Consider the following 19,618-nt stretch of genomic DNA (forward strand, 5'->3'; position numbering starts at 1 on the left):
CCATCCTAAGAGCTTTGTTTAATTTCACAAATGCTCCAGTTTTTCTTTGGGAGAAAACCCAGGCTGTTCAAACATTTCCTTTCACTGAAATGCAAGAAACCTAGAACAGTATGAACCATTCCTCAGTGGTAGAATAAATCCAATACTTTTCCAAGAGGAGAGGAAAGGATAAAAATCTTCCTGCGACTTACATCAAAATCGAGGCAGTCATGAAAAAAAGGAGGAGACATCTGGATGGGACTGCATGGGGGAGCGAAGTATCTCAGATCACAGCAATGTGACTCCTTGCAGGAGCATTTCAGGCCTGCTTCAGCCACAACTAATCCCCACGGAGAAATCACAGGGTACCTCATTCTTTGTACTAACTCATCCTATTTTTTTGCCTGCAAGGAAACTGGACACAGTTCTGCATCTGTGTAGTATCCTCTTCACCCCTCAGAGAACAAAGGGCCAGCCAAAGCACAGACTGTGTGTTGTCTCCACTGGGGCCTCATGAAGACACTGTTCTGAGGAATCCCTTGCCCATCCTGGGCACAAACATATCTTTTTCATCGCACTGGCGTCCTGCAGAACCTGACTGCTCTCCCCTGAGCAAACCAGTCTCCCCTTTCCTTTTTGCCTCCATTGTTGCCAGGGTCAGAACAAAAGCAAGTGCAAGGAGAAAATGCTCTTGAATCTAAAATTAAAAAATACAGAAGGCAGATAGCCTTACCAGGGACAAAGGCAAACCCAGAAATTTAGCTGAGATTTCTAAACCACCTTTGCAGGAAGGCAGGAAAAACCAACTGGAGCAAGCATGTCATCATCCATGGAGCTGATGCCAGAAAGCCCTGTTGTGCCTCGCTGATTAATGAACGATTAAAGCTTGAAGGGGGGATCTCCTTCCATCTGCTGCATGGACTGCTGCCTCACTCAGAGGGAACTGAGATTTCTCCTTTGCATTGCTGCACCTGCTCCAGAGACTGCCTGAGCTACAGCTAGGACGCAATTCACAAGCACACAGGGGTCATAAGTCCCAAACTTGTGCCATGTAACTGGACCAGGCTGAGGTGTTACTGCTTGCTATGAATTTTCAGCTTTTCTTAAAATAAAGGGGTAATGAAAGTGGTGATCTGTGTGAACAGCACGGCTGCCAGTTTCCTGCTCTTGGTGCTGTGTAAACCTGAGCTCTCTTTCATCAGACTGCCAGGAAATAGATACAAATGTATTTAGAACATTTCACTTTTTGCAGCATCGAACTAAAAATAGCACAATATGTCACTCCTAGTATGGGGCTCTCTGTTCTCTTATCCCACTGCTGAAGTAAGAAAGGCATAATGTTATCAACTAACTGTTCTCCCACCTCTTTGAATGAAGCAAGTTTTAGCTACAATAATTACTTTCAGGGTTAAAATCCCTTGTTTTACAACAGGTTCATTGCCTAGGGGGACTTTTATTGCCCAGAGGGAGCATAGTGTTCAAATCTCATTGAAATATCATAAGTAGTATTGATAACAAGGAAAACAGAATTCATTAACAAACTCACTGCCTATAGCTACACACTCATGATATATGGACATGGTGTTCAGAACATCAATTCCACAAAACTTTAGGTCAGTGCTTCTTTTATCCACATTTATGAAGATGGACAGACAGGTTAGACAAGATTATGCCTCCAAGACTCATAAAAATGTAGAAGTTTCCCAACTGCAAACTGATTTTTCAAAGAAAATTATGTGCACAATTTAACAGGATAGCCACACATGCCTCCCAGGTTCTATATTGTTAATGTTTGTTTCCTTTTGGATTGTTCCTGTTTCTCCTACTCTCACACTTTTTATATTTTCCTCAGATACACACATTAGAAAAACACTCTCACACTTCTTGTCCTATGTGATTTATTCCGAAGAAATTAAATTACATTTTTATAAGCCTGTGTTACCACAAATGATAGCTGAAGATTTGCTGAAAAAATTAATTCCTGATCTGTTGCTGTGAAGCATCCTCGCTAGCACTGTACTGACTCCGTCTTTCAAAACCAGATGGAAGCAGTCCAACAGTATGATTAACTTCTTAGTCCCTGCAATTTCCTATTGCTCTACTTGCCCTAGATTTCAGGATTGACCTCCTGCTTCACTGCAAAATGCACAGTTGCTCAGTTTGATAAATCACATGAATACTTTTTTGATCACAGTTATCTACTATTTACTACATACCCGGTGAGGTTAATCATATGCTGAGGCACTTCATATGCTGCACACATATACACTCTTCTTCCCAATAGCACTTTGCATATTCTTCATGCTGCCAGCCAGCAATGGGACCTGTTCTCTCCTTACTAATATGTGAAAGACCGCAGACCTACACCTTGCATTTTTACCTTCCACATTCACACTGTAATTATACTCACAATGTTTCTTGAAAGACCAAGGAAATCAAAGAAAATATGTGAGAAATTACTAGTCAGACCTTTCTTCTAGCAGATAGATATTTTTTTCAAAATGCAGACGTTTCTGGGAACAAGAACTGATTGTCTTCTCCCAGATATCTTTGGGGAGCAAATGCACGAGTTTGCCCATAGGGAGGTGGGAAATGTTTGGCTCCCATGATAGCAAAACACTATCACGTCCTTGAAGAGAAAAATACATCTTAACTTTTCTTTTTCTGTCTTTAAACATCAAAGGAATTCCAGTATTTAGTAGGGCTCAAAATCGTTACAGTTCCCTGGGACAGTTCTGCTCCAGCTTCTCACACAGCAGTACATCCACATCACATCTTTGGTGTTATGGTAGAACAATTCTAAATAAATACCAACAATAGTCAAGGTATGAGAAAACATCCAGCAGCAAAAAAGTGAGTGCTACAGGTCTTGCTCACAAATTAAATAGCAGGAAATGGAGTCCCAGTTTTACAGAGATACCTATTCCTTTTCATTCTAAGCTGTCTACACAGACTCTTCTTCTAAAGCCCTTTTTCACTAATTCACAACATTCTCCAATACTGGGAAAAGTATCCTATATACAATATGTATCATTAGTCTTCCACCTCCATGTTCTGTGACTACCAGAACTAGCAGTTTCTGTGAGAAACTCTAGACCATTCCAAGGAGCAGCTGCTCTATACTGGGGCGGGGGGCAGGAGGGGGGGATGCAAGTGTGAGACACCAGCATTTCCAAACAGCCAAGCTTTCATGTAAGACATAAATGATAAATCCATATATTCTCTCTCAGAGGTATTCTCTTTTTCCTCTCAAGGATAATCCAGGAAGTTTAAGCAATGTGCTAACAGGGAGAGCTGCGTGTCTGCCTCTGTGGCAGTGAGCACTGTGCGCGTAGGCTCTTCTCCAGCCAACCTTTTTGACTCCTGTGGAGCCTGTGATCTCAGTTCCGTCACTCTCTGCTGGGACCCAGATCAGCTGTCCCAAGCCAAGGCTTCCCCTCGGCTCTCACTGATTGCACAATGCTGCCACATGAAGCCTTTCTGGCCAGCCTGCCAGCTGAGTCATTCACTGATAAGCTGACTGATGTAGCTTCTCATGTGAAAGACTCTCATGGTGTGAAAGGCGATGTTATCGAAAACATCAGTCCAACACAAACAGTAAGTATGTGAGTGACATGAAGCACATGAGTATTTTTGCTAGCTGCCACTGGACTATTTACTTACTTTAGGGTATCACAAGTTTAAGTGCTTTGCATAATCACAGCTCAAGCAGATACCTGAGAACAAGAAAACTTTGTCTCCTTCCACAAAAAGTTTTAAGGCTGCTTGGACAGCTGCCTTGCCTGCCCTAAGTGATCTATTAAAAATCTACATTGCCTCTTACTGTTGCTTTAATATTTTACAGGCAGTGCCTCCCCAGGCCTCCTAACACAAATAGTGTATCTCAGTGTGGCTTTGTCTGAAGAAGAGCTGTGCTACACATCCTGCTGGACTAATCATCAATTTTGTGGCTGCTTACAATCTCAGGGGAAGGGACTGGGTTGTCCGAGGTCAACCTTTTTGATTTCTCTTGCACCTCAGTGCTAAATGCATGCATGCAGCCATGAGAGGCAGTGCAGCAGCATCTCTGCTTGCAAATGTCTCTCCCCACAGGTGTGAGGCTCTGCTGCTTCTCAGCTCCCCAAACTCTTCACTTCTCCAGAGGGGAAGGGTGAAAATTTTGTTTGCCTTTCAGGATCCTAAGTGCTACTGGCCAGTCCCATCAGGGTAAACCACCTCATCTCTGGTACAGCCTGCATTTTGGTGTCCTAACCACGGCATGGCATGGTTACGTGGGAGTGCAAAGCACTATCCCTCCTGCCCAGACTGAAGGTCAAGACAGGCTGTGCAGCTCACCAGCCATCATGAATGGGGCTTGTCTCCACTGACAAATGGATGCTGGTGCTGAGATGCCTACTCTGTGAACAGCACAAGCTGGTAAATCTAAAAGGTTTATCATAGCCCGTGCTTCACAGTTCAGGTCTGGATGACACGTATGTATTACCCAGGTGCTGAGTGTAAGCTATTGAGCTGGACTCTTTTCAGGGCTTATCAGCTGGGCATGGCTGGCCTGCCAGCACAGCCATATGGCTCCTGAGATGAGTGGGTTCAGCTCTGCCTGTACCTTAAATGCCTGTGCTGAGATTTTTATGGGCAGAGCTGGTGGATTTTGCCTGCATCCTCCAGTATAAGTACACAGAAAGGAGAGCAGACCATGGCTGTGAAGTCAGCACATCTCCCAAGTACCACCCAAGCACTCAGCAAAGGACTTGTCTTTCCCTTGTTACAACCAGAGAGGAAATTCAGCAGTGGTACAGCAGTTTCCTCCAAGTGTTTAAAACTCTTCAGCAGACCCACTTGGCCTACACTCTGGCACAGAGAATTAAAAGCAACCAGGGGAGTAAAAGTGCCCTAGGACCACTGTAAATCTTGACTTCATGGAAAATCTTATCTTGCACATGAATATGAGCTGTGAATAAATTTAATGTGTGGATTAGGTACTGTACGGTCTCCCTCACGGTGGGCTTTTCAGCCGAAAAAGAACAAAAGAATAATAATGAGTGTTGTGTTTGGGTAGGATTGCAAACAGCTGTAATTTACAGCTGGACATTCTCTATTGCAAATGTATCCAGCAAGCAAGAGCTTCTGGGTTAGTGGAACAGACTGCAAAAAAAATTAGCTTTTAACTTCAGCCTTAAGGTCAGAGTTCTGGAACCATGGGAGTCAATAATAAAATCTATTTAGCTCAGTGGGATTAAGCAGGTTTAAGACCTGGCTTAACCACACTGCTTACTGTTAAATAACAACAGAACACACTGAATATTTTAGTTACAGGAATTTTTCTTCATTTGAAAGCTATTCAGGCAGTGGATATGGGAGTCAGACAATTGAAAATATGCCAGCACTATACCATTAAGGTATATGAGTTAAGTTCTTGCTCTTCTCTGTCCCAGGAAGTGAGTTATCTGTATAGTTTGACCACTTTACTGAAGAGCACAATAAAATTAAAACCAAGCTGTAGTGAATAAACACCGAGGGCTTTTCATGAGAGAATGAAAAGCTAATGGGGCCAGTGCATCTTTGCTGACAAAATAGTGAGTGCATGTGCAGAGCAACCTGTCTTCTGGAAGCAGAAAAGCTGTTTCAGTCAAGCTTCTGGGTCACTAATCTTTGTGTTTGCACATAAATCTGCTGGGGGTTACTGTGTCATTCTGAAAACAAGACTGAGTGCAATGCACTACAGAAGTCAATGGCTAGGTTTAAAAACTCTTTTTTGTTTGTTTAGTTTTTTTCTCCTCTTTTAGTTTAGCTAATTGTTACCTCTTTACTAGAACCTGAAAGCAAGAACTGCAGCAGGAACTGCTGGAGAATATATTAAAAAAAAAAAAAAAAAGGGCAAAATTACTGAAAGCTTTATAGTAAGCTGCCATCTCCCTTGTTGCTGGGAAGTGCTGGTGTGTGACTGGGAGCTCTGAGTTGCTACTGGGACACAACTAATGAGCAGCAGTATCACAGGCATCCTCACTCTAGCCAAGAGGAGACAGAAACTGCTGTCACAGTGTGGGATTTTGGCCCCCTGCCCTCCCATTTGCTTGCTGCAGTGAGGTCATGGGTGGCAGGGAGACAAACCCCCAGGGTGCACCCCCAGCCTTCCCAGCACCCCCTCCAGAAGGCAGGGGAAGGAGGGTGCCCTGGCAGCTGAATATTTGCAGAGCAGGTTGGAAAGCTGTAGACCCTGAGCATGCTTTTAGGGGCAGACAGGGAAATATTTGATCATAAATCCTAAATCTGAGGTGTGATGGTTATTAATACTGAGGCCCTTCTGCCCTTTGGATGAGGCCAGCCTGCACCCAGCTCCCTCACCACCTTTGATGAGGTAGGGAACATTGATCCATCACCACCACTTTTCTTTCCAGGGGAGACAGAAATCAAACTGTGGGGTTTGGGGCTTGTTAATTACCTCCAGGGGCACTCCTGCAGGAATGTTCCTCATTCAGCCCAGGGGGAGGATGCTGTGAAAAAAATTCCCATGTTTCCTTTGGTCACGGTATTGTCCCCACCAAGTGCAAAATCTGCTTTGCCTTGGGGTGAGTTTGCATGATGCTGACTCCAACTCCACTTTCTTTTGACTCCAACTCCACTTTCTTTTTGCATTCATTCCAGTTACAGCAAATACTTCTGTGCCCTATAACTGTGCCAGCAATTTCACCCACATCCCATACATTTCACTCAGGATTTTTTTTTCCTTAAAGGGGGGCAAAAAATTCTAAACAAAACGGTGTTTGTAAACTTGGGGAGGGAAGGTTGATAATTTTGGCCATCTTAGCCTCCAAGCAGAGAGAAATGTTATTCATCCATGCACAACATATAATTCAGCCTAAGTGACAGGCTCTGCTCTGGAGAAATCCTGGCCTGAGCTGGCTTCCAGAGTCAATTACTGCTTATTCCCAGGGAGGCGGGGGGCTGGGGGCCAGACGGAGCAGAGGGGGCTGCCAACAAGGCATGGGGAAATTTACTCTGTGTCAGCCTGCATGACACAGTACCTCATTTGTGGAAAAATGTAAATCTGCTAGTTCTTTTTCACAGGCACTAAAATGTACAGTGTCTCCTCCCCCTTCCCTACCCCCTTTCCCAAAACTGGAAAAGAAATCAGAACCGTCTTAGAAAGCTACCTTATATTTCAATCAATCCTCTTTCATAAAAGTCATTTAAGGTAAATACCTGTGCAGACCTACAACCCAACTATAACATTTACTATGGCCCAAATCCTGAATTCCTCACTCAGGCAAGTTTCCCATTGAAGTTAATAGATTTTTGCTTGAAAAAGAGCTGAGTAAAACCTGAACACTAAGGATTTGGTCCCCTGCTTATCTGCCTGGAGCACTGCTGTGGTTCCAGAAGAAGTGAAAAAATTAATTAAATTCCTCCAAAATACCAATCCCTTAAAACTTAAGGGGTAAAAAAGGGCATTGTTTTTGTGCATAAAACATACAGAGAATCTTATCAAAGGAAGAATAATTCCCAGGGAAAGGACTTGGAAAAAGTCAAAAGAGAACATCCCGGAATAAATGAAGTACTTATTGCTGAGAAATGAGTTCAGATATATCTCAGCAAACTCTAAGCTCAGAATTTACTGCATCATTCATGCCTTCTCCAGTAAGTTTCTTATCTCTCGTTTGGTATCACAACAAGGGATTCTGCATACTCTGTATGAAATACAACAAGACTGTGATTTTTGCAGTAATAAACTCTACACATGCATGACAAATCCAAGCATGCAAAATGTTTAACATCCCAGTTCACAGATACTTTGGGGACAAAATCCGATTATGAGTTATATGCCACAATAAATAGGGCTCAACGTTTCATAAAGCAATTTATAGTTCATAAAAATGACAAAATGTACCTGTCAGATAGAACGCGGAGAGCAGATCTCTGTGCTGCCTGCTGGAAGAAAGGGCAGAGATGTTTATTTTATATTCTGACTTGAAAATTATGAGCACAATCAACACTTTAAAAAATGCGTTACACACATTTTTGTCACATGTCCAAAATGTTAAAGTATGAGCAAAGTAGCAGAGAGTCTATAGTCAAATGGACATTCCAGCCTAGTAAATGTAAGAACACACTTTGTTTAAAATGCCAAAACCCAGAAGATTGTCAAAGCACCACACAGTATCTGAGGTCTGAACTACTCTATTTAGACAATTTTTTCTGTAGGTCCCTGAAAACTCGCCAGGACTTGGTTTTCTGCTTTCCCCTCTCCCCGCTTCCACACTCCCACTCCTTCTCCTTTACCATTAGTCTCCTCCCATTCTTCCACAGAAACAAACATCACATATTTGGTTCCTTTTGCGATGAATTATAAGTTTTGCAAAGCTTGCCAGAGCTGCTGTAGACTTTTCATGAGTGCTGCCATGTTAATCTGCTGGCAACATTTGCCTACTCAGTACAGGATTGACCTTTTGCTGGTTTGCTCTTCAGTTTTTGCCTAGTACAACTCTTTCGATGGGGTGGGGAAACATGGTTCTTGTTCTTGTGTTAACCACCAGGTCTGGGAATAGAAATCATAGCTTCTCAAGTTTAATAGGACTCCCAAGCCTATCCCTGAGCTAGTTTGCCACTTTACTATTATTATTTTTCAATCACTTCAAGTGGTGTGATTCATGGCACAGTAATCAGCTGCTAAGCAAAGATTAAATCCATAATGTTTTGAAAATCTGCCTTAAAGCCTCCATTCCACTTGGACATGGCCAGAGTGTCCTATCCCCAGCTGCACCTGTCCAGGCTGTGCCTCACATGGCACAGAAGGGACACAGAGCTAAGCAGTACAGAGAGTCAAGGGGCAGGAAAATAAAAGTATATTTTCTCACTGCAATTACCAGTAAATATGTTTTGAAACTGCTCTTCCTGACTTATCAGCCTGCTGGGGACTGCATCCCTATTTCCAAACAAGCTGGATGATTTACAGGTATCCTGCTCAGCACCAGAGACTATGGAGGTAACCCTTCTGGCTTGACAAAAACGCTGCTGACAAATTGCAAAGAAAAACTTGATAAAACCTCACTTGTGGCTGCAGTTACATCGTATTTCACAGAAAAGTGTGAAAAGATCCACTGAATGGATCCCTAAAGATCTGACAGGAGTGGGAAGAGTTTCCACTTGATTTTGGAGGCAGGATTTCTGCTTTGTGTACTTTCTGAAATAACTTGTGCCTCCTGAGTTCCCTGGGGAGATGTAGTTCGATGTGTATCACACACCAGATTGTCAGAAGACACAGTGGCATAGCTCACAGGATGGTTTTTCCTTAGTGTTGACTTGCTGCAGTGGACAGAGAACCTGTGGGAAGGGCTTGGAAGGTACCAGCAGCTCAGTAGGAGCTTTCCCATGGCATGAACACATTGTTTTTAGTGTTAGGAAAATAATATGGTAAGTCTGGTATTTTTCGCTGTTTCCCATTGGTCATACTATTTGCATGCTCTTGGACACAAAACTATCCATGCCACTGGCTTCAGGCCTTGAAGAGTGCAGCCATTCTCCACTCCTGTGGGCTGGAATCACTTCTCCTCTCTCCTCTGCAAGGGGTTCTTTAGGACTATGTCATACCACACATTCCTGCCCACAAGTTCAGGGGAGACCCAAACCTCAGGTTTTAGAATGATTTATGGCTTAAACTCTTTCTTAACGCCCTGGGCCAACACAAGTTCCTCTGCTCCCATGCCTAATCACTCTCACTAGCAGGAGGCTATGGCCATTTTGAGTTTCAAGCTGCCCAACTTCCATGCTGAAGCCTGCACTATGTTACACCGTTGTCTGCAAAACTCAGGAGCCTCTCTCACTATCTGAGCCCTTTTCCATGGCCAAGTTGTGTAGACACCGTTCAGGTCACCTCTTCTTTTCCTCCCCACCAGCAGCCAGGGCCAGTCTTTCCCTCATGCAGCCACTATGTGGCTGTGCTGTTGAAAGCACTTCTCATGTTTCCCACTCCTGCCTTGGGCCACCACAGGTGCTCATGTGGTTGTGCAGTACAACAGGTTAGAAAACTGATTCAGTTGAAAAACAACAATTTTCCTTCATTTTTGTTCTTTTTTTTTACCCCCCCCCCCCCCCCCCCCTAATTTTCCCTGTGTTATTTGTAACCTAGATCCCTTTTCTGAGCTGCTTCCCCACGGAGAGTGTGTCACACCACAGGGTGCAGTGTGAGAATCTGAATGGTATTGGGGGGGTAGTGTGCAGTGGAGACCTTTGCTGCTGACATAGGTCATGTCTACCAGCAAGGTCACTTCCACCTGACATTGTGTCCACTCCCCTCTGGAGCTGCAGAGCACTCCTGGAAAAAGGTATATGGTGGCTCTGGTAGCCAGAAGGCATTGAAGGAGACAGGTTGCTCCGCAGCCACAGGCCTCGTGGATATTGCAGAGACCACAAGAAAGGAAACATGAACTTTGATGATGCTAAAAGCCCCTAATATGGGATGTGGGGTTCATGTTACTGTTGTATTTCCCTAAAATCCCTAATTTTGAGAGGAAGAAGTGCTGGATAATTTTTCTTCCAGGCTTGAGGAAAGCTGCCCTCAGGAGGGAAGAGGAGAGGTCCCTTGTGTTGACCCAATTTGGTGTGCTAACCAAGCCAGGAGACACTGTGGAACTGCAGCCTCTGTAAGTGTACCAATCTTCAGTTTCCATCTTGGTGCATCCAGTTGCTGAAAGCTTTGGAAAGATGATCCCTTCTGGACAAGAAAGTGGATTCAGATGACATAGAAATGTACAAGTGTTTTTCAGTGAGATCATTCTACTTTTTCAATTACCCTCTCATTTTAAGTCCTTTAATAAACATCCTTCTTCACTGAGGTGCAATGCAGATTGCATGGGGCACCTAAGTCTTTGCCTGGTGGTCACACATTCTCTAAATGAGACTATTGATTTCTTTCTTATACAGTCTGGAAATACAACTGTGTTTGATTGCATATTTGTGTGACCCCCTGAGTTGGTAATGGCCCCATTTCTAAATGATGGGGAATAAGATCCAGTCGCAAGTTTATTCTTCCTCCCTGGAGAAACAGATCTATTGCCTGCAATGAAAGGCAGTTAGCAACTATCCAGCAATTTTAATTCTAGCCTATATTACTTCCCTCTCCTGGAGAAAGTGAGCTGTTGTAATTAAAGGTAGTTAGCAGTTTCCTAGCAAGTATAAATACTTGCAGCCACTAATTACAGTCTCCTCTCTTGTTCTACTCCCTGCCACAGGACTGGGCTGCTCAACTTATGTGGAAATATCTGCCCTCACTTCTTGCTAACCGTTTGTGATCCCATTCACACTCATTCATGAATCCCCATGGAGGGTCATGACCCATAGTTTGAGAAACTCACAGCTATAGAAACAGCTTTTTGTGATTTATTATGTTTCTAATATGCTGGTATTATCTATCTAACAATGTAAGCAAAGGGGTGGTACTTCATATCATATAATACCTACATAACTATTTTTTTAATAGCTACATTTTGACTGTGCTATTTAATTTGCATTTTATTTTACATCATTAACAACTTTACTGAGGCCAACTCATCATCCACCAAGAAAGCTGAGAATATGGTCTACAGTCTTTATTATTCCTGGAAGTAAGTGACTATGCTGGTTATAGAAATTGGGGATAAGAAGTAATTTTGATATTGCCAACAGAATTTTAGTATCTCCAAGACTTAGCACTAAAAAGTGCTTTATATAAAGGGAAGCTTAATATTCTCCTGATAAGTGGTAGAATGTGTTAACCAGCAATGAACATAATCCTGAATTTTCAGTTCTTGGAATCAGTGGGGCTACTTAACGGAGGAAAGTTCTCCTCAATATGAACACGGATATTGGAGGCCAACTCATCACATAATAACTTACATGCTGAGTAGGAAGGAGGGAAGGGAAAAGAAACCCCTCAGGTGTCTCAGGTACATGGGCTAGAGAAACCAGCCACAGTAAATGAGTATGAATTATGCTGTTTCACTACATCAAGAATTGCAAATTACAGGACACTGGCTGCTTAGACTTCTTTGATCCCCAGCTGAGTTGGTTAAGATACATTTAGGGCAGACTCTCATTGATCTGCCTATAGCCTGTTAATCATTCATGAAATATTCTAGCTGTACCCCCAGACTACTGGGACAAAACAAGTTTTCAGCCAGCAGTAATCATGGTTGGGTTCTCAGTCTCCAGAGATTTCATCTCCTTTCTCCATCCTTTATTGCAATGAGCCAGAGCTTGGGAACATACTCAGGTTTCTGTGTGTGTTAAATGAGCTACCAAAATTAGCTTGAAGTGTGACAAGTTGCAATCTGTTGTTGAAGGGAAATCAGAGAGGAAATTAAATACTTTTATTGTAATTGGGACTGAGCAGTGAGCTAGCTCATTGTAATTGGGACTGAGCAGTGAGCAGAAGGGGTTGAATACAGCTATTGAGATGGAGATCCAGGAGTGTTAAGAGTGCTCCCCAGAAATCCCTCTTTTTTTAATTTGTTGCAAAAGGATTGCTTCATAAACTGCTGGGCTCACAGGCATTTTTGGATAAGAAACAAATGAGAACTACTGAAGTATGTTCTGCTGGGCTTGGAAGACTGTCTTGGAGGCACTGTGGGCTGACTGTAGATGCATTTTCCTATACCTCACCCACAGCAACCTTTGGCAAATCAAAGCCAGTAAACTGGCTGTTGGCAGATTCAGACATTTTGCTTTCCATCTTGCCCGTCCTGTGGATTAACTGCTGTTTTTGCGAGAGAGCTCAGTTACAGTGATTGTATGGAGTTACATGAGCTACACCAGAGACTTCACTGAGATGGCACAGGTGTGCACGTGGTGAGAAGTTGAACCATTTCTTTGGTGACAGTGAAGTAATACATGCTACCTGTGCATGAGTAAATTCCATAGCTTCCAGAGCATCTTGTTTGTCTTCCTTGGGTGGTAGGTGCTGCCCTGGAACTGTGCAGTGAACCATTTATGCTCTAAGTCAGCAGCCCTCAGGTTAGCAACCACCCAGAGTGCTGGATGTCACCCTATATTGGCCTGCAGTTAATGAGCTGTAGACATACTTTTTCCAAGCCAGGGTTAAGGAAAGATGTCATTACTATATACTGCCATTTGGGAACCAAACCAGGAAAAACACTTTTATATCTGTCTTCTTTCATATTTCACTCTTCACATGTCTTCCATGTTGATTCTGTTTTTATTTCACAAGGTTTTGTTTGTTTTTATCTTAAATGCAGTTTATTCCTAAGCTAGTGAAGCCAGGAATAAATTTTTGTGAAGAGCACAACCTGCCTGCATGCTTTAGCTTGGGTGATGGGACTCTGCAGAGTGGTTTTTTTCTGCTTCAAATCTTGGTGCTGTTGTGGACCCAGAGCAAAACTTCTGGATAATCCTGTGGTTGTGAACCCACCTCAGTCCAACCACATGCACAGTTTTCCACCTTCCATGTTAAGATGAGTTTATAAACACTTTCTTTTGCTGGAAGTTAGACCTGTGCCTGTGAGACAGAGCTGCCCTGCAGCCTCCCAGCTCCCTTCCCGGCACAGGTGTTTATAGACTGTGATCAAGCCAGCCAGCCAGCAGCCCTGCTTCAGTCAAGCTCAGTCCATTGTGCGGATATCTTTCGCTCCAGGGCATGTTTTCCCAACGAGTTAAGCATCTTTCTCCCTCATCTTGAAACCCTCTCCAATTTTCAGTGTTCTCCTTGAAGAGTGCAGAGCTGCTCATCAGGGCTGAAAACAGAAGTAATGAAAGCCTCTCGCACCCACAGACTTGCCCTGTTTAAATGCCCATGAGTATCTTGTGGCCACAAGAAGTTGCCCGAGGAGATCAGGTCAGGCAATTTATCATAAGTGATTCCTAACATGCCTTCTCTCACTGCATTATTCTGTACTCCTCACTGTTCCTAGGGGCTTTGTTTCAGGATTGCTTTCCTGTGTGGATTTCTGAGGGATTTAAAATCACTTGTAAACTGCAGCTTGAGTGTTTCTCTGTAAATTTGCAATATGAATGTATGAATGTGATTTTCACTGTCTGGTTCATATTTATTTAAGATTTACAGGCTGTAAGACTTAAAGGGGTCTCCCTTTCTTCCCATTTTGGAGTTGGTTATCATCAGAGCCACATCTTTTAAGAAACTGTAAAACTTCTGGATTTCATGATTTTTCTGAGGCCTTTCAACACCTCGGTATTAATTTTTCACCCTGGAGTTTTATTAATATGTTCTTGGCATACATTGTTCTTTCTCCTCTGCTTTGCCCATTAATCCTTATTAATCTTCAGGGGCAACACAGTCTAGTGACTTGAACATGGCACCTGGGAGTGAAAGACCCAAGTGCTAATCCTGACTTTGCAGCTGACTTGCCATGTGGCTTCAAACAAGCTGCATCTCAGTCACAGTCTCCCTGTCAGTTCTATAGAGATAATAATTCTTTCTTAGCTCTACCTAAATACCTCTCAGGGGCATTGTATTAAGTAGTTAATACTTGTAAAGTGATTTGGATCTCCAAATTGCTGTATAATCAGCATGGGTATTAACCATACAGAGAATTTTATAGATCTGTAAATGCTGAGTCTTCTGTCCTGCATCTGCTCAGATTTTTCCTGCAGTCTGGCCCCAACAACCATGCAAGGTTTCAACACAGATGAGCTAACTTTAATCTTTTTCAGTGGAGATGAGCAGAAGAAAAATCCTTGTCATTTTACATTAATAAAATGATTAATTTCCAATGCCACTGTAGGAAAGTCTCAATCATTGCAAACAAATCAGCAGTCACCTTGGAAAACCTCCTCTGTCTCCACAGAAGTTGTCTCCTTATCCAGGAAAAAGTAACTTGGTTGAAGTGCTGCTTGCACCTAGGCTATCGCAGACAAGAATTATCAGTGTTGTGCCACAGGCTTTAAAAGATTTATTGGGAAGTCTGAAAGCTCAGAAATTAAAGTAGAATTTTTTTTTGAGAAGTCCATATATGTGAAAATAGGGGAAAGACAAGCCTAAATTCCCGAAACAGTGGTGACACTTCCTAGGGATGTGCTATGTCAATCAGCTGTGATGCATCTGTTACTACCCAAGTATCTGCTTGGATTGTGCTAGGAAATAAAAATAAAGAAAGGGGTAACACCCTGGGCTGATTGAAACCAGTGGTTAAACTCTCACTGACTTCAGAGGAGGCAGTTTTCATCCTAGGTGCAGGAGAAATTGTAGCAATGGTTCCTCAGTCTCTTTTTCTTAAACAGTAGTTTTGATAGATTGGCTTCTGAATCTTTTAACTTATTTCTCATCATGTTCTAATATAACTTCTACTCCCTTTATAGTGTCCTTCTCCCCCCAGTTTCTTTTCTTCATTAATTTTTTTATTCCCTTAATCCCTTTCCCCTTCTGAGTTCATTTTGTTTTCCAACATGCTCTCAGCTGCCTCTTTCTCTGTTTCTGTTGTCATCCACCTCTGTGCACCACATCTCCTTCACACAGCTCCTCATGCTGACATCACCCCTGCCCAAGCTCAATGGCCAAGGGGAGAGAAGTGAGCTTGACCTTCTGGCTTGCAGGGAGCAGCAGGCAGCTCCTAGAGAGGCTGAGACTTGTGTTTGTGTGCATGCACGCGTGTGTGCACACGTGTGAGAGAGACACAAGTGGGGTGTGTTCTCCTCTAACAACTTTTAATAGCTGTGATGTCACAAACAGCACTAATTATTTGTGACTGCTGGTTATTTAACCATTCTCTTGCAGGCACGCTGGAATGCATTTGCCTGCAGGGAAACAGAACTTGGTGGCCAGGCTTGAGCTGGACCAAGACTCAGGCACAGCGGCTGGCTTCAGTAAGGGCTCTCTGCAGCAGGAGGAAAAGTGCACAGGCTGTAAGGCTTATGAGAGACAGGGACAAGCAAAATCCAGCCTGGAAATCCTTCTTTATGCCTCAAGTTAGCTGACACTGCTGAATTGATTGCACTGGGATACATTCCCACGCCAGTCAAAACAGATGTTCATACAGTAATTCTACTTCACAAGGGGAAAAAGTTCTAATGAAAGACTCAAGAAGATGGGGTTAATAATGTTACGTGAGATACAGAAAAAAGTTTTGGAAAAAGGTGATATGAGTGGAAGAGGGCAGGCTTTGGAGATTTACCAAGCTAAAACTCAGCTTAGTCACAGCATCCACATGAGGAGACAAGGAAGATACCCTTACACTTTAAATTTAATTTCCTGTCTATTTTAGAGTTCTGTTACCGAGAAGCATGCAGATCAAAGTGCTATGTTTAAATGTCCCCAAATTTTGGGCATGTCCAAGATCCAAGCTGATCCCCAACTTTTTTCACTGTCATTCATAGTTGTGGCATTCAAATTTAGAGCTTGATCCTACCTGCCAGCCATAGAATCTGATTTTGTAAGATAGACAGTGATATGAGCCAAATTTGGCAGGACAAGACCGAGCTCTTATTTTGTTTCATCTGACAGTTTCAGTGAGGCAATCTTGGTCTTCTTGTCATGCCTTGTGGAAGTGCAAATTTAGATGTCACGGAGATTTTAAAATCAGAGCTGGCAAACCACAAAAAAAACCTTGTCTCAGCTGGCTTAAATCTTACTCTGGATTCTAGTTAAGTTGGATACCAAAAGAATTGCTTCTCTAATACACAGGAAATAATGGACTTACCCAAGTTAAGTCAGGCTGTTACAGTGGCTATTCCTCCAGTCTAAAAACACACTCACATTATAGTGACAGAGGGCTGAACGGAGCATTTGGATTAAGTAAAATATCACCTGAGGTTCCAACCATTCCTCTACCCAAAACTTAATTTTTTCCATTTTTGCTTATCTCTGATTTGTGCGGGTTTGGTTGCAGTCAGACTTGCATGTAGCCAGACTTCATGAAATAAGTCTTCCGTGCTCAGTGGAGTGAGAAACTTCTCATCAGAAAGATATTTTCCTCCAACTTTATCAAGGCATTTTTTTTGAGAGAAATTCATTTGCAGAAATGATGCAGGCTCTGTATTTTTCTCCAAGCCTGAGTATTCTCATCTCCTTTTTCACTCATTTTCCCTTCTGATCAAACATCAAGTATTGCACTGACGAAGAGGTGAATAAAAGGGAACACAACACTAAAAGGACTTAATGTGGTTAAAATATTTGGACGTGGCATATGTGAATGCAATTATCACTGTCTGAAAATGGTTCTAACAATGAACAGGGCTAATGCAGTGTTGTGTTACAACCTGCCCAATAAAACTCTTTTCTCTAGATGTTCCTGCCTTGGTGCTCTGCTCAGTTGATCTTTGGCTTTGGAAAGTGATGTCCTAACAGGTCTTACAGAAAGAAAGCTTTGCTCTTTTTTCAATTTGTTTCAGAATTCATTACAGATGGCTTCAAATTAGCTGAAATATTACATTTCATATGTAGAAGTACTGTTTATAAAGACTCTACTAGAAATTATTCCTTCTGGAGGAAGGTAGATGCATGACTGTTCATTTCAGGATAATTATCCTGTTTTTGTTGATTGTCACTCCATATCCAGAAGTGAAAAGTCCCACACCAATTGCCATCGAGCACATAGATGGACTTTTGTTCTGTTGCAATGTCGTGACAGATTTGGCTTGTCCTAAATGCCTGTGCTGCAGACAGTTTTACCAGAAAGATGCATTTCCAGCGATGCACCCTGGCAACACTCAGCACATACATGATGGGAAAGAAACGTAGGCACCCATGTTCCCATGGGAGCTATGAGTGTAACTTGAATCAGCATCAGTTTTTATGGCTTGACCATGACAGGGTGATGCTGAAGCATGGACAGGTCCCCCAGGGCCAGCAGCCCACCCTGACTGCCCCTAGGCTGCCGTGGGTGGGAGGCAACCCCAAGATGCCCAGGAGGGCACCGGGCTGGGTGGGCTTCTATCACCCTGTGGGGCTTGGGTGGCGAGCCACATCAGGCTGACAAGACTTTTTATTTTACTGTGCTAAAGCTGTGAGCTTTCTGAGACTGCTCTTCCCCAAGGTCTCTTGTGAAATGACAAGGCTTTCTGTTTGTCTTGGCTTGCCTGCGGAGGGGCTGGTTTTGCTTACACCACTCACACCCTGCAGGGCCAGTCTGTCCCTGTCCTCTCTTGAGAAGGATGGCCACTTGCAGGCAAATGCTGCCTGATCTCTTCCTTCAGTACAAGGCACATGAGCAAAATTAAGGAACCTGAGAGGACTGATTGCTTCTTCCCTGTGCACTCTGAGAGGGAGGGATTTTCAGCCCCTGCAGTTAGTTACCTGCCGCCACAGGAGAGTAGCCATACTATTTTTTCCTTGAAAAGAAAAAACTTGTGTCTTCCCTTTTGAGATCAGCTGGAGCTAGAGTGCAGAGCCATGTCCCTCAGAGTGTGTTCTGATTGCTTCTTCAACTTCTGTTTATACGATTTTACTAAATTTTGGCAGGAATCAAGAGCACATACCAGGGTGTTGGCTTTTATGAATCTCATGGGATGTGAAAGTCAAGCTGACTCCATGAACTTTGGTTACATATTCCAGACAAGCACAATGACTCTATTTATTCAGACTTGGCAGCCAGAATGCAGATTGACTCTGTGGGTAATAAATTTTCACAGCCACAAAACTTCAGCGGCAACCAACCTGATCCTGTGCAAAAAAAATGCATATGAGGAAGCAGGCTTGGGTTGAAAAAATATGTTAGATTATTATTCCATGTATGCGTACCAGTCAGTTAATTTATTTGGCTATTGATTGACATGAATTGCACAAATGATGCCAGGGATCTTTTTCCCCTTAAAGGAACTCCTTTCTATTACAAAATGTTCATGTTGTAAAAGGACAAGTAAGGGGGGGGAAAAGAGAATTGTTCATATTACAATTGACAATCTCCTTTTAATATTTCACCCAAGACTGATTTAAGTTATCCAGTGACCTCTACGGAGAAGAGCAAGGTATTATAATGGGGACTGTTTCATGTGCTATGCAACACTTCAAAGAACCAAAAGGCAATAACCACTACAATTCAGTACTCTGAACAATCTTAAGTACAGTTTTGACATCTTCATGCTACAAAGCTTCAGATGCTTTCTGGGAGAGACGATGATGAAATTATTACTCTATGTGTTATAAATCAGAGTGAATTGGCTCTTTAACTTGCAGATTTATGTTAACTACCTTGGTATCTGCTAATTGCATGCTCTTCAGATATTGATTGGGGATTAAAAAGTATATTTTCTTCAATCTGTGTGGTGTAAAATATGCCAACAGGAAATTTTCTCTCTGCATATAAGATCCTATGATCACTGCCTGTAAAATTGAAACGATCAGTTTAAATGGATAAACTATGCTCATTAAAGAGGAAAAATACATTTATGTAATTAAAATTACGAGATTAATATGTGTGGATAATGTAATTACTGTGGGCACACACACACTCAGTTCAAACCCAGCCTCTTTGGCTTCTCCTGGGTCTGTGAATCTCACTGCCTTAATAGCTGGTGTTGAGGGAAGGGTTGGGAATGCTTTGCCCACTGCAGTCTCAAAGCTTTTAATCATGCCTCTGCCTTGCATCTGGCCTCCCTCATCCATGGCTCACATTCCTTGGTTTGGTCACAGCACTCCAAATGCCAGCCCTGAGAGCACAGAAGCACTTGTCCCCCCTTTGCACCGCTTCAGAAACTTCCC

General features: G+C 42.8%; 1 protein-coding gene across 1 annotated transcript in view; it reads right to left on the minus strand.

Annotated features, from left to right (window-relative positions):
• AFF3 (ALF transcription elongation factor 3) overlaps window positions 1–19,618 on the minus strand; it is a gene marked incomplete at both ends in the record, with an annotated part of 311,611 nt that overhangs the window by 61,199 nt on the left and 230,794 nt on the right. Inside the window, one exon of the mRNA XM_082278052.1 lies at window positions 7,865–7,905. Within this exon, the coding sequence (XP_082134178.1) occupies window positions 7,865–7,905 (41 nt within the window). The remainder of the gene's footprint in view (window positions 1–7,864; window positions 7,906–19,618) is intronic.

Source organism: Coloeus monedula, assembly GCF_965178545.1.
Source record: "Coloeus monedula genome assembly, chromosome: 3".
NCBI lineage: Eukaryota > Metazoa > Chordata > Aves > Passeriformes > Corvidae > Coloeus > Coloeus monedula.